The sequence below is a fragment of the Molossus molossus genome, unplaced genomic scaffold (assembly GCF_014108415.1).
Source record: "Molossus molossus isolate mMolMol1 unplaced genomic scaffold, mMolMol1.p scaffold_m16_p_12, whole genome shotgun sequence".
In the NCBI taxonomy this organism is placed as follows: Eukaryota; Metazoa; Chordata; class Mammalia; order Chiroptera; family Molossidae; genus Molossus; species Molossus molossus.
In genome coordinates, this window is record NW_023425347.1 from 88,301,848 (window position 1) to 88,317,690 (window position 15,843).

The window sequence follows — 15,843 nt, forward strand, 5'->3', positions numbered from 1 at the left end:
GGCTGGGAACTGCAGTGGCATACTGCTGGGCACAGCGGGGCAAGCAGAACCTGGGCACTGTGCTGAGAACTTGGACAAATGCATGTGGCCCAAGGCATGTGGCCCGAGTCAAGCCACATGGGTTCTAAGGAAAGAGACCAGGAAAGGCTCTTCAGAAGAAGCAGACATTTTAGTTGGGGACACCCTACCATGGGGGTTATATCACTCAGAAACGGGGGAGGGGATAGGGATATACAGAATAATAATGATGATGATAAAAATAAGACGTAATCTTTTTTGAGCATGGACTGTGTTTTAGGCACTGAGCTAAGCACTTTCCATGGGTCCTCTCATTTAATTCTCACAACAACCCTGCAAGGCAGGTACTATTATTATTCTTATTTTATAGGTGAGGAAACAAGCTCAGAGAAGTTGAGGGTGTTGCCCAAGCTCCTGGCCCAGAGGGGATTCAAGCTTGAGTAAGATGAAGCTGTAATATAGAATAATGGTCTCAAACTGTAGCTGCATCAGAATGACCCATAAGGTTTGCTAAAACACAGATTTCTGGGCCCCACACTTAGAGTTTCTGACTCAGTAGGTCTGGGGGTGCCAAGAATTTGCTTTTCTAACAAGTTCCCTGGTAATGCTGATGCTGAGTCATACTTTGAGAATCACTGGTATAGAACATGCTCGTATTTGTGAGCAAAGGCATAGAGGTGAGACAGTTGTTTGTGTTTGTTTTAGAGCGAAGAGTGTGTCAAGGACAGTGTAAGTGAGCAGATGGGGACAGCCAGGCTAGGAAAAAGAGCCCCAGAGATGAAGTGGGCACTTATTGGTCTCCTGGTCCCCAGTGCTGCCCTTTCTAGGTGAGCCTGGTAGACTCACTCATGTTAGGGACATGGGAACTATGTCAGCCACTATTATTTACTGAGTATATATGAACACTCTCTGTTCATTAACTCTGTTCCTTATAAGAACACCAAAAGGTAAGGACCATTTGCTTCACTTTATAGATGAAGAAGCCAGAGATGTGGCGAGGATAAGAAAATGCCCAAGATCACCCTGCGAGTCCATTGACACAAGCCGGGCTAAGCCCAGGCCTGCCTAGTACCGAAGCCACACACTTTCCACCAAGCCGCACTGCTCTACCGTAGTGCAAGAGGGCAAATCCTTACCACGGCAGAAGGACGCGTCAGTGGGGGAATTCCAGGCACCATGGCAGACTGGTAGGTGGGCAAATCCTGCCACAGGAAGTACCTTCCTGCGGCCCTGGAGCTCAGGCCTACGTTCTCAGGCACAGAATGGGAGCAGCAGCCAGGCCGCACCCAGGCGGGCCACGGGCAGCCGCTCTCCCACGGGCTTCATTCAGGGGACAGTGTCTCCCATCCTCCTGGGCCCCAGGGTGCGGAGCCTTGGGCTTTGAGAGGCAGGGAGGGAGAGGGAGCTGTCACACAAAAAAGAGAAATGACAGAAACCTTCCTGCTGCAGGGGTGTGGAGAGGGAGGCACACCTTGGAGTTTCTGCTGCTATAAATCAAGGACCTCAAGATGGGAGAGGTGAGAAGGGGCCCCTCCTAGCTGCCTCCTGGGCCCCGAGTTAGAGGAACTTACAGAGCAAGCCCAGGGTGGCTGCACCACCCCTCCCGGCCCCAGGCTAAAGGGAACTCCCAAAGCAAGGGCGCCTGGGAAAAGCAGGAAAGGCCTTGTAGACTCTACCCTCTTGGTCAACTGGGGACCCCCCCCCAATGCTAAGTATTGTTCCTTGTTTGTAAAGTGAATCTAATAACAGCACCTACCATGTAGAATTACGAGGACTGAGCGCATTGCCATATGAAAAATGCTTCGAATTGTTTCTCGCACATAACAATTACTTAATACATTTGAGCCATTATTGTGCTCCGGGCCTTGAAGCTAGACATCAAGGTGCTGCAAAGTGGTATAAGGCATGACCACCCTGCTAGTCAATGGCAGATCTGGGCCAAGAGCCCCAATTTGCTGACTGTAGTGGAATGATCATTATCAGCTTTGCTGAGTTATCAGTTATCTTATCCTATCTAAAAATTAAAATTTAAAAGACAATGATAAAGTCACATCAGAAACAAAAGAACAGACAATGGTTGTTGTTCACCTAGGAGGCTTTTCTGGCCTACAAGGGTCTCCAATCCACCCTGTTAGGATCCCAAAGTCTGGTTCCTTGATACCCAGCAGCTGCCATGCCATAAGCATTTACCATATGCAGACTTGGTGCCAACTGTTTTGCTGTGTCATCTCTTCCTCACTGCACAATAAACCCGAGAGACAGCTATTAGGGAAATAGAGACTCAAACAGGTGACATTACCCGCTCAAGGTCACTCAGCTAGTGAGTGGTGGAGGCTAACTTGAACCTGGATCTGATGGAATTCAGGATGCGGCTCTTAACCCCTAGCTAGTCTCCTTTCGAGGTGCCTTTCCTATTGGGGAAGTTCCCCTCCTCTGGGATACACTGAACCAATCTGCTACTGCGAGACACAAAGGGATTTCCCACACCGAGGCTGGAGGGCCTGGGCGAGACGGCGAGATGACTGGAAGAGCTGGCCCGGAGCCAGGAGCGTGGTATCTGTTCCCAATGCCTGCTCCTGCTACCAATCAGCTTCATGTTCCAAGACTAATTGCTGGCTTCTGGAAAGTCTTAACCATGGATAAGGTGAACATTGCCTTATGTGCCAAATCCTGAAATTCAAGAACCTGTTCTCTTAAAGGTTGGAATTAAGGGTTGAGAGCCTAGTGGGTAAAAGCCATGAAAAAAAGGGAGGGGGCTCCAGGAAAGAGGGACAAAGAAGGGAAACCAGGTGACTCCTATCCTATGTGGTCCCTCTTCTCAAGGCCTCCACAAACTCTCTGTTGGTGTCCCTATCCGAGGCAGAACTCCTCGGCTATCAGAAGGTAAAAAGGGAATGGGGTGGAGAGGATGGGGAGAGGACTTGGCCCTGGGCTACCTTCTTGGTATCGGATCTCCAGCATGGCACAGCACAGAAGAACCCACAGCACCATGGGAGGAAGTGGCACTGACAGACCCGAGTCACCGTGTTTCCTTGGGTAAGGCACTTAGCCCCTTGGAGCCTATGTTTCCATCTGTTAAATGGGTCTACTGAGTGTATTCTGTGCGCCAGGGATTCTTATAGGCATCAGCCAAGAACAAGACAGATAAGGCTCTGCTCCCACGAAACTTAGAGTCTAATTGGAAAGACAGACCATAACAAGTAAGTAAATAAGTTAATTTTAGTCAGTGATAAGTGCTGTGAAGAAAATTAGAACACAGTCATGTGATGGAGTCACCAGGGCTGGCTACTTTAGAGTGGGGCTAATCTCATGGGTTGTTAGGAAAATTAAGTGCATTAACATAAGAAATGTGCTTAGCCTAGAGCCTGCCAGAGAATAATCGCTTAGTAAATAATAGCTACCGTCACCACCATCATCATCATGACCATCATCATTTCAGAACCCCCAAATGAGAGTAAAGGGGAGACTCTGCCTGAGGTTCTTAAATTAACATCCCAAGCCTCCTGTGAACCAGGTTCTGTGTGAAAAACAAAAGAGACATGTAATAACCCCTTGCTTTGACTTTCGCATTCATTATCTCGTGGAGCCTCTCAACATGCATGATGTGTTATTATCTTTATTTTATAGACCAGGAAATAGACAACAGGTGACCTGTTCCAGGGGACTGGCCAATGAGTTACAAAGCCAAGCCTCCTGGGAACTAACTCTGTGACTAGACACTTTTCCATCAAACCACTAGTTTCCAAAAAGGGAGGTAAGAAGAGAGGAAAGAAAAAATTCTGGGAGGCATCTACTCATCTAACCATCCATACCTCACTTAAACAAATATTTATCAAGTCACCACTATGTACCAGGTCTTGCCCTAGGTGAACAAGACAATAAGCTCATCCCTGCTGTCATGGAGGTTGCATTTTCATGGCAGCAAGACAGACATGACCACAAAAACAAACAAACAGCTAATATCAGATAGGTGAAGAAAGCTATGGCGGAAAAGAAGCGGGAGGACTTCTGACTTCCTGAACTCTGGGGAGTGACTGGATGTAGGTTGAGAAAAGGGCTGGAGGGGAAGAGGGAACCTGGAGGTGAGTGGGAGGGACTTTGGACCTTCCAGATGAGAGGAAAGGCAAGATCAAAGGCATCAGCCTGGGACAGCTCCCAGAGCCTGTTCTCCTACTGTGTGTCAGGTATGAGCCAGGTCCTTTGCATATGTTGCCTTGTTCAAGGAAGGCCAGCCCACTGAGGAGGAAACTCCAGTCTGAGGCTTGATAATCCTTCACATTTGCATAGTGTGTTATATTTTTCAACATGTTTCTCATACATTTGTCATCACTTGTGATCCTGCAACGCCCCTGTGAGGTAGGGAGGGAAGGTATGACGATCCCCATTTGATAGCAGGAAAAACTGAGCCACACAGAGGCTACCGGCTTGCCTAAGGCCACCCAGCTAGTATCTCATGGCATCAAGCCTAGGACAGAGGTCTCTGGCTTTCAGCATCGAGAACCTTCACAAGGCTCCTTACTCAGAGTGCCCTGGTCTAGCTTCTCCTCTGAGAGACTTGGATACAAAATCAAGAGAGAGGAGCTTGGGCGTTGACCTGATAGGCCTCACTTCTTGAGGCCCCCGGGCCCTAGCTTGTGAGAATGTGCAATCTGCCCAAGCAGGGGCTCTCATGTGGGTGGGGCCTTTCCCCCAAAGTTCACTCTGGACCCACAGCATGGGAGGGGGTGGTACCAGCTGCTTCATGCCCAATCAGATTTGTAGCGTCTGACTCCAACATGCACCATTCTAGGCACTATTCTAGAGGAAACCTAAGTGGGGTTTCATCCCAACAAGCCCCTTTGGATTCTCAATGTCCATTGCTTTCTGGCTGTCACTTAAAATTCCAGTAAGACTAAATGTGTCTCAGCCATTACTTGAAGCCTTTTGGTTTCATTTCCTTTTGTTAGAATCCTAGCATTTCCTTTTGTTAGAGACCTTAAATCTCATCTTAAAGAGAAGGTGTGACTGCCTAAGGATATAACAGGATTGGGACTCAAGTCTCCCAGCTTCCTATCCAGTACTTAGCTCAACTGCTGCCCTATCTCAAAAGCATCTCAGTGATTCAGAGATGGAAAAGTAAGGACTCCTATTCAATTTGCAGACCGGGAAAGAAAACTCACCACCAAGGGGGTGGCCTCAAGCCCCACCCAAAGAGGTCCTGGCACAGGACAAATCCAGCAAGCTGGACCCCACCACCCTCCAACCTGAGGAGGAAGAGTTCCAGGGGCCACTTGAGCAGGGTGTTGACACTCAGATACACCCAGTGACTTGCCAAACCCTGTTGTGAGCCACCCAGTGTCATCAGCAGTGATCAATCACACTCACTAATTGCCCACAGGGAGGCACAACTGCTCACGGAGGAGTCATTTTTCAGTCAGCCTCACGCAAGGTGTTCGTTCCCTGGGCACGACAGGAGTGCTCCAGGGTCCCCATGCCGGCCAGTGGCCCATCTGGTTTCTGGATGCACAGGTTGTGAAATGGACCTTGTCACGTGCTGGCGGCTCATGTGGGGGCTTCAGTGAGGAGAGGGCGAAGCACAGGGGATGGCTCTGCAGTGATTCCAGTTTGAATGGGAAGGTATCACGGTCATGGGGTGGGCCCCAGAGCTACGCAGACCTGGGTTCCAGCTCCGCTGCTTACTAGCTGTGTGACTTTGTGCAACTTGACTTCTCAGTGCCTCAGTTGTTTTATGTTTTTTTGTTTGTTTGTTTTTACCTGTAAAATGGGGAAAGATGAGAGTACTAATCTCATAGAATTATGATAGCTGCTGTTCACTGAGGGTTTACCAAGTGCCAGCTGCTGGCTCAACCATTCCTAGTCATTGTTTTATTTAATCTTTACAACAACCCTGTGAGGTGTTACTGTTGGAAAATGCAATGAGATAATGCAGGTAGAGTAATGAGTGTAGTGACAGCACATACTAATGTGAACTATTATTATTATTACTGATACTTCATGGGGGTAGCCCCCAGCATATTGCAAGGCAACTCACAGCCTGGCTTTCTCCCACCTATAAATGGGATCATCTCTCCCTGGTGGCAGAAGACCGGCTGTTGGAGATTCCCAGATAAGAGGGGCATGCACTGCCTGCCATCTGGATCCAGGTGGGCAAGTCGAGGGCAGTCAGGCTCCAGCCAACACTTCTAGTTGCAGGTAGATTAATTATATGCCATTTTCTAATTATACCAGAAACTCACTTTCCCTTTGAAAAATTCTTCTTTCAATGGGAATTTTTCTTTCATGCTCTATTCTCCTCTCGGTTTCCTGTGTAATTTTCCTATTTTTTCACTGCTGTTCAATAAAGTTGTAAAAGAAGCCGAAATCTACCTCTAAACCCAGGGTGCCACATCCCTTCATTCATTCACTCACTGATTCATTCCACGAATATTCACTGAGGGTTACTCTGTAACAGGCCCTATGATGGGTACTGGGACACAGAGGTAAATACCACATTGCCTTTACCCTAAAAAAGTTCCCAATTCTTGCTGACATCCGAGGAAGGTCCAGTGAAATAACATCAAATATTGGTGAGATAGTTCCCCTTCAGAACCTTCACTAGATCATTTGCTCTGCCCCTTTTAGGAAGCAAAAGGAACAGAGAGAGGGAAACAGCCAGCCAAGATTATTTGCCCCATTTTACAAATGGGAAAGCCAGAGTTACAGATCGGGAGGGAAGAGAAGGGAAGGGAAAGGAACAAAGTTGTTATCATTGTCACACATGCCCATGGATGGTCGGTGTTATTGTTGTCATTTTACAAATGCAGAAACTGACACTTCAAGAGGTTAAGGATCTCATCCAAAAGTCACCCAATCTATATGTGGCAAAGCCAGGCTCAAACAGTAGCAAAGTTCTCAGTCTGCTGACTCAGCAACTACACTGCAGGTCAGTGGTGGATCTGGGAACCTCCTGCCTCCCACTTCTCTGCCAGGTCTTCTAGGCCAATGGTTCTGAAACTTGAACATGCATCAGAATCACCTGGAGGGCCTGTTAAAACACATATTGCTGAGTCCTACCCCCAGAGTTTCTGATTCAGTTGGTCTAGGGTGGGGCTGAGAATGTGTGCTTCTAACAAGTTCCCAGGTGAGGATGGTGATGATGAAGATGATGACGGTGATGATGGTCCAGGGACCATACTTTGAGAAGACTGTTTTTGGGTAAACCAATTTTTTTCTCTTTTAAAAATTACTTCCCCCTCCCCCTCTTCCCATTTCAAAAGTAACTTAGGTGTGTAAAACAATGTATATAACATGTGGAACAGAAAAATGGAATTCACCTGTATTCCTCCACTCAGAGATAATCACTGTTAACAGTCTGACATGTATTATCTCCTTCTCTTTGTGTGTGTGTTTAAATATCTTTTTATTGATTTTTTAGAGAGAAAGGAAGAGAGAGACAGAAACACTGATTGAGAGAGAGATATCATCAGGCTGCCTCCTGCACGCTTCCCACTGGGGATGGAGTCCAAAATCTGGGCATGTGCCCTGACAGGGAATCGAACTGGGACCTCTCAGTCCATGGGAGGAGGCTCAGTCCACTGAACCACACTAGCCAGGCACATCCTCGCCCCGCCCCCTCGCCCCCCCCCCCCATTCTTGTGCAGATAAGAAGTAGGGTGATATATTGGCCCTTGGGTTAAGATCCCAGCTGTTCCATGAAATTCTGGGCAAGCCTAAATCCCCTTCTTTGCAAAACTGTATTTATATTCCCTATTCCTCATTGGATTGTTGGGAGGTTTAAAGGAACTAATGTTATTTATCAAACACTGTACACTGTGTGGGCTGTGGGGTCCACACTCAATAAATGGTTGACTGTTATTTTTGTTTTCACCGAAGTAGAGCTTCAAGCATGCTAATTGTGCTTCAGCCCTGCGGCCCTCCCCCCCACTCGCCCCCTTTCCCTTAGTGGGACCCCAAGACCCTCTTGGCTCCTCCCTGGGCCAGAGCCGGAGTGGCAGAGCCCCAGGAGAGCCCCGCAGCCCGGGGTCGCCAGCGCCGTTAGGGTTGTCTCAGCCTCTCCGCCCAGTCCGCCTGTTTTACAGCCCGAGCTTAATGAGGGCTTTTAACTTTTCATTCACCACCAGCGTAACTCCGACTTTTAATAACACACCTTGTGCACGACAAAAATTTGCTCCTGGCAATCATGGTTTCGACCACAAAACCACAGCGGGGAGGCGTTCCTGGTTAACTCTTTCAGCGCTCCAGGCCGTCTGGAGCCCAGCGCTCCTGGAAATCTGATGGAGTCTGGCCCTGGGCGCTGACTGGGGCGGCCTCGTCCCCTCCCACCCTCCGTGCGGCTCCCCAAGGCTTCGGGGAAGGAGAAGATTCCAGGCAGTGCGGCCCGGCTGCAGACCCAGCGAGGTTGTAGAGGCGAACTCCGAACTCGGGGGGCTTGGCCCACTTCCCTCTCCATGCACAGACCTACTGTGTGCTGTCACTTCATCTCGGAACCCTCACTTCCTCCAGGGCCAGGATGAGAGGGCGCGGGTGCGCCTGGCACACAGTAGGCCCTCGGGCACCCCTACACGCACAACTTTATGGGGTCTGGGAGAGCCCCACGGCACCCCTGCTAAGCCCGAGCGAAGGCCGCCAGCAGGCCACTCAAGTGGCCGGACGGCTGGGCAGTGCGCAGGCGCCCGCTGTTTACAGCCGGAGGAAGACTCCAGGCAGCGACTTCCGGTGCTCCCGCCGCCCCATGATCCCTTGCGACCCGCTCTCGCCGCTGGGCAGCCAAAGGCCACGGGCTGGAGGCCATGGCTTGTGCAGACGCTTCCCGGCAGGCTGGGCCCCGCCACATGAAAGGCCCTGCGCTCCGCCAGCCAGCTTCCTGGAGCTGAGTTCTAACTGCACCGCCCCAGCCGCAGTGCTTCTAGACCCGGCCTTCCAGTCATCGGGCTCGTGTGAATGAAGCTCCTGCCCTGGGTAGAGTGGCCCACATTCGGGAGCTCATTGTTCCCCCACTAGGTAGGTGGTCGTAGTCCCTACTGGACAGAATAAGAAACTGGGGATCAGGGAGGAGAAAAATTCACCAGGATTCTGCAGTTGGCAAGTGGCAGAATTCAGAGTCACGCAAATCCTGCTTTCTGTAGGGTCTCAAGGTGGACTCCAGGGCCAGTCCTTTTCACTCCGCGCTCGCTTTTTAGAGGAAAGAGGCAGCAAGAATGTGGCCACAGCAGCACCAGCAGTAGCCACTCAAAACTTGCAAACCAAGCACTTGACGCCCCCCCCCCCCCCACACACACACACCACTAAGGGCAGCTGAGCCCCCGGGGCACTGAGGCTCTGTCATTGTAATCTTAAATGGTGGCTTCAGAGTCGGTCTGCAATTACTCCGCAGGCACAGGTCCCCTCACCCCACCCCAAAGGGAGAAGCCTCAACTGTCAGCGGATCTGACTTCAAACTCAAATCATTAAGGAGAAAAGCAGGAAACCTTTCAGTTGAAGTAACCCAGCTTCAGGACACTAACCGCCTAAGGGCATCAGTGAAAAGATTCTGCAGTCTCTGCAGTTTCAAGCAGCAAAGACGGGTCACACAAAAATTTTTTGTTTTCAGAGTGTAGAAAAATAGAAAGCAAGAGGTTCAGAAATGTTCTTTGATTGGTTAGTTGTATATGAAGGTAACAAGAGTATTATTACCTTGCTTCTTATCAGGTTTTAAACTGATCACACTTTTAAAGTTGTTGGATTCCTCCAACAACTCCAGGAGGTGGGTACCACTGTGGCCACAGTTTACAGGTGAGGGAACAGAGACTCAGAAGTAATTTGCCCAAGGTCACACAGCTAAGTAATGGCAGTGCTGGGACTTGAACCCAAGTATTGGTTACAGTTCCCCAGCTCTAATTCCAGTTGTCATCACGTTGTCAACTCCAGGGAATTCATTCAAGAGAAATCTGATGCCTAGTGATTGTACTATGAACATAGTTGGCTAACCCAGGAGAACCCAAGAGCTAGCTGGTATGATGGAACTCTGCAGTTAGGACCCACCAACTGCTCTGCCCTCAGGTCTTCAAGTTTAACAACAATCTATTGAGAAGTAACTACAAAAAAAGATTGTCCAAACCTTGTCTCTGCCCACTCACCTCTGAGGGTGGCAGGAAAAGGTTTTAGAAGCCTGGCTTCTGGCAGCTTCCTGAAGCCAGGCTAAAGCAGCCCAGAATCCTAGCCTCATCCCACCTTCTCTGAGTTCCAGACCCCAAGCAGGAGGTCCAGGGAAAGGTCAGCATCAGCCAGCGGGGATTCTAAATCCCAGATATGGGTAGGAAGGCACCTGAATCCTGCCAGGCAATAAAGATCACTTCACTAAAAGCCACATCTTAGCTTCCTCAGCCTTAGATCTGCCTCTGAATAAAATCAACCACGTTTTATCGACAAATTCAGACCTCGGATCTTTGCAAAGCATTTTACAGCCTTTACCACACTTAACTCTCTTAAGAATCCAACAAAGCATTCTTGTACCCATTTCACAGATGAGGAAAATAAAGCTCAGATAAGTTGAATGACTTATCCAAGATCACACAGCCCATGAGGAGCAGAGCCTGGATTTGAACCTAGGTCAAGCAGACTATAGGGTGCATACTTTTTTTTTTTGGTACATGCCTCTAGTGGGAACTGAACCTGGGACTCTCTGGTCTGCAGGCCGATGCTCCAACCACTGAGCCAAACCAGCCAGGGCTAGAGTGCATACTTTTAATCATCACACTGTAACCTTCCCACTTGGGACTGTTCCAACCTAACAAACAAGTCCCTTTGGAGAAACCCAACTCTCTGCCTAAGACAGCTCTTAGAACCACCTCAGAGAAGTTTCTTTTGGCAAGAAGATAGAAAACCTGAATGGAGTCGGGGCTGTCTCTGATTTCTACCGCCCCTTCAGGGTATGGGAAAGTGGTGCTGAAAGCCTTCGACGGTTTCAGTCCTATGTTTCCCTACCTGGTTTGAAACTGCTCAGCAGAGAGCGAAAGAAAAAAGAAAACAAAACTATTTTCCCAGGGAAACACTCAGCTCTCGCTTGAGCCGGTGCTTGCCTCTACACGCCAAAGTGAGACCGTCAGCCCATTCATTTACCCTTACAAATTGCTCTGTGAATCCTGGCGCCGGCCTCCCTGCTCTTTCCCCTTCTGGAAATCCCATCCAGCCTCCACGCTCTGAGAGCGCCAGGCATCCACCAATGTTTACTCACTCAAGTTCATTCGACATCTTCCTGCTCCCAGGCTCCAAAGACAGACACCGGCTCCGAGACTCTGCTGACTGCTCTTGTCTCTATTTCTTGCCTGACACAGACATTCCCTGCCCAGGGAAGTGTTTGATTTATGTTGAGGTTTGAGTGTCAGGATTTTGCTGACAGGTAGGTTCCTGGCAGCACTGGTGCTGATTGGCTACAGGTACAGGTGCCGGCAACAGCAGGTATACCTCAACAGGTGCAGCTGTTAACTCTTGGCCTGCCGAGCTGGGGGTGGAGCCATGGGGGCCGGCTGGGTGGAGCTGGCCAATTCCTTCCTTGGTGAGGGGGTGGGGGGTGGAGATGAGGGAGGAGAGAGGGAGGGAAAAAATGTTGGAAAGAAGATAGCTAGAGGAAAAGTACAGGGACAAACAGATACTTGGCTGAAGGAAATCTCAGTTCCCGTTTCTAGTTAGTATTCTGGATACCCAGGAACATCCCCTGCACATGCTTTTGCCCCCTCCTCTACCCAGCATCATAGAACCACTGGGGACTTCTCAAAGGAGAGAGATCTTCTTCCTGGTGGGTCTCTGTAAATTCCCTTTCTCCCCTCCCCCATTATCATCACTTTTATAGGTGAGGAAATGGAGACCAGAGAGGTAAAGTGACTTGCCCAAGGGCACAGGCTAGTGAGTGTCAGAGTCCAGATCTGAACCTTTAGTCACCTCACTCCAAGTCTGGCTGTCCCTTTGAGCTGCACTCAGTGGCCTCAATTCAACAGACATTCATTGAGCACCTGTTGTGTGCCATGCCCTACTCTGGGTTCTGGGGAGACATGGGTCAAAAAGACAGGATGACTGCTCTGGAGGAGTTTACAGTCTGGGGTGTGCCTATGTGTTGGTGGCATGGGGTGGGGGAGTAGGGTGGGAGGCAACCTTTTATTTGCTGTGATACAGATCTGAATGAGATGTAAGCAAACCACATACCTCTGGCCAGCACAGAAGGGATGGAAAAGTTGAAGTCAGCCACCTCCAAAGCCTTAGCAAGCTGGTCATTTCACAAATTTTAATAAGGGCTGTGTTCTGCACTGGAAACAGGAGAATTCAGACGCCTTTTAGACTAAATAATTGCCGTGAGCTGTCTCTGTGAAGAACAAGGCTGGTAAACCCAGAAGATCCACAAACACAAACAGGAGAATGCTCGAGCTTTTTTAAGAGCTTGCACCAGGATTAATTTGAAATTAAATCTAAGCCAAAGATCTTGGCATCTTTTCCCCCCCTTTCTCCTTCTGCACCCCCACCCCCGCCCCTTCTCTTTTGGCAAATTATTTCTTTGCTGTGCCTTCCTGGGAGCCTTACCTGGGCCCACTCCCTTTTCTCTTGGGGAAAGGCGGGGTTTCAGTTACTCCTGCCAATTTGATGGAGGTATTCAGGGTAAAGTCAGAATCCAAAGGAGCCTTCTTGGGGTGGGGTCAGGCCTGTGGAGAGGGGGCAGTCAGTTCGAGAACTGCCAGAAGTGAGCCCTGGCCAGTTTGGCTCAGCGGTTAGAGCGTCGGCCTGCGGTCCGGAGAGACCCGGGTTCGGTTCCCGCTAAGGGCACGTACCTCGGTTGCAGTTTGATCCCGGCCCTGGTTGGTCGTGCGGGTGGCAGCCACTCGATGTGTCCCTTCACGTCGATGTTTCTCTCTCTCTCTCTCTTCCTCTCTCTCCCTCCCACTCTATCTGTACAAAAAATGGAAAAATATCCTCGGGTGAGGATAAAAAAAAAAAAAAAAAAAAAAAAAAAAAAAAAAGGAGAACTGCCAGAAGTGAGTTCCTCACTGGAGGCTGTGCTGGAGGGCAACTTTCAGGGGGCTGACAAATAATAGTAAATAGTAATAATACAAAAACTCATTTTGGTTCTCTGCAAGTCTGTGGGACTTTATGATAGCTTTCTAATTATTTATGATCTATTTTCTCTTCTGAAATGTGTACTCTATAACAGCAAGGACCCCGTCTGTCTGGTTCCCTGTTGTATCTCCAGTGCCCACTACACTGTCTGGCGTACAGTAGGTGCTCAATATACCACATTGTGCTAAGCCTTTACATGTATTGTCTCATTTAATCCTTACAACAACGCTTTGAGATAGGCACTTTTATTATCCTTGTTTTAGAGATGAGGAAAATGAAGTACGAAGTGATTAAATAAGTTACTCGAGCTGCAGAGCCTGGAGGTGGTCGGGCTAGAGCTGGGATGTGATCCGAGAGTAGAGCCTGGTGTCCAGCCACATCATAGAGGTTATTGTGGCAGGAGGGCCATTTGTTGCTAACTGTAACTGCAAAGCGTCCTGCTGCCCAAAGGATGGCACACTTGTCTGTGTACCTGTCTGCCCACCTCCTGGAAGGCTGCGGAGTTTCTGTCAACCGTGTTGTGATTCACAGGTAAAAGGTGACTCATGCTGGCTGGGCTCAGGTGGAGATTGGGATTCAGGTGGCATGTCTGTGCTCGCTGGGCTTTCAAAATGGGTCCTCTCCCTCTACCGCTGGCTCTTGCCTCTTTAATTGCCTGAGATCAGCAGAGGCTCGAGTCATGGGGCAGAGGGTTTCTGTGTCTTCACACACGGGAATGCTCCAGAAGGTGCCCTGGGCACCATGGAGGGACTGGTGGTCTAGGACGGGGCTAGGCTGCTCTGGCGTCTCTTCCCCTTCTTGGATCGGCCCAGTTCTTGGATTCTTGGCCAAAGAGGTTGAAATAACAGACCAGCCAATCACATGTGACATAATAATTATATTCACAACAATAATAGTAACTAGTAATGGCTATTGTTTATTTCGTGTCTGCATGTTATAAGCACTGTGCTGAAAGTTACCCATGTTATCTGATAGTATTGCTCCCAAACTGACAGACCTGGGTTTAAATCCCAGCTCTGCTGCTATGTGATGTCAGGCAGATGCCAATCTTTTTGAGCCTCAGTTTCCTCACCTGTAAAAATGGATATAAAAATAGGGTACCCCTTATAGGGCTATTGTGAAGAGTAATTGAGGTAATGTATATGAATTGCATTGTGCAGTGCCTGACACATCGCAGTTCATAATTTTTAGGGACTTTTTTTCTTCTCATTTAATTCTTATTTAAATACAGTGAGGAAGCTGTTACCTCATTTTACAGATGAAGAAACAGACACTCAAAGGATTAAATGATTTGTTAAAAGTCAGAGCTAGACCTGGCTGGTTTGGCTCAGCGGTTAGAGCGTCAGCCCGCGGTCCAGAGAGACCAGGTTCTGTTTCTGCTAAGGGCGTGTACCTCGGTTGCAGTTTGTCCCCGGCCCCAGTTGGGGTTGTGTGGGTGCCTCTCTCGCATGGATGTTTCTCTCTCTCTCTGTTCCTCCCTTTCTCCCTCCCTCCTATCTGAAGATAAATGCAAAAATGTCCTTGGGTAAGGATAAAAAATAAATAAATAAAATAAATAAAAGAGCTAATGATGGAAGAGTTCAAATTTGAGCCTATGTCTTTCTGTCTCCGTTCTTGTAGGGCTAGACTGGTAGGGATTGTCCTGGGTTCGAGTTCTACCTGACCACTGGCTACTTACTAGATGTGTGACTGGGTACATCTCTCAGAGCCTCAGTTTCCTTCATTATAAGGGTGGAGTTGCATATTAAATCACCTAGTTTTTCTTTTCTGGTTCACTTCTGGAAAAGGCACGTTCTCCCTCTAGACATTATGATCTGCTCCCCTAAAGGGTGGCACAGCCCTTCATTCCTCCCTCTCCGTTCCAAGATTATCACTTGCCCGTGAGCCACTGTTCGAAAGGGGGCGGAATAAAAGTTAGGACCATTAAGGTATGTAAGTGCTAGGAGCCAGGGATGCTTTGTGTGTCTGTGAGGGTTGTGGACCACACGGTCACCATGCCATTTTTAGTACAGGATTTGTACTATTGGACATGATGGCCCGGCTAACAGCCCTTTCTTTTCTGACACTTGAAGACTTCATGGTTATCCAAAACATAATGAAAATCCATTGACCTATATGAAAATATTGAAAGGACAAATACCCAAATGTCAATGGTGCTTCTCTGTGGGTACCAAAATGATAGAATGTAGTTTTTTCCCTATCCTCTCTCCTCCACCAAGTTTTCTAAATTATTCTTGAATTGCTTTTGTAATTGGAAATTCTATACAAAACCCCAGTTTAGATGTCATTAAGCCAGAATAAATGTCCATTGACTAAACGGTCATTTTGTCCCTCTTTTTTCCTGGAACAAAGACAGTAAACATTCCAAATCCTGGCTCAGAGCTTTCCTACGAAGCCCATGAATGGGGAGTGGAGGCTGCCCAACTTGCAGGCTCTAAGCAGGGAGTTCAGGGGTCAGCTCTGATCTTGACTAAGTTAAAAGTGATCATTTATTGAGCACTTACTCTATCATACTTGCTTTAGATACTTTATCTCATTTCTCTCTGTAAAATAGGGTCACCTTATCCACCCAGGTGGATTGACTCCTGGGGTATTGGCTAAGTTACTACAGGATGTAAGCTCTGGAGTTGACTGCCTAAGGCCTTGGACAAGCAACTTGACTTCCTCAGTACCTAAGGGCCTCCTTAGTGAAATGATTGTTACGAGGATTCAAGGAGGTAGCACAGTGCCCTTAGTATGTGCGAG

At 48.5% G+C, this 15,843-nt stretch overlaps 1 protein-coding gene across 1 annotated transcript in view; it reads right to left on the reverse strand.

Annotated features, from left to right (window-relative positions):
• The window catches only part of GRHL3 (grainyhead like transcription factor 3), a 36,556-nt gene extending 25,107 nt beyond the window's left edge, over nt 1–11,449 (reverse strand). Inside the window, exon 1 of the mRNA XM_036256077.1 lies at nt 11,231–11,449. Coding sequence (XP_036111970.1) covers nt 11,231–11,247 — 17 coding nt within the window. The 5' untranslated portion in view covers nt 11,248–11,449. The remainder of the gene's footprint in view (nt 1–11,230) is intronic.
• Nucleotides 11,450–15,843: the final 4,394 nt, after the last annotated feature.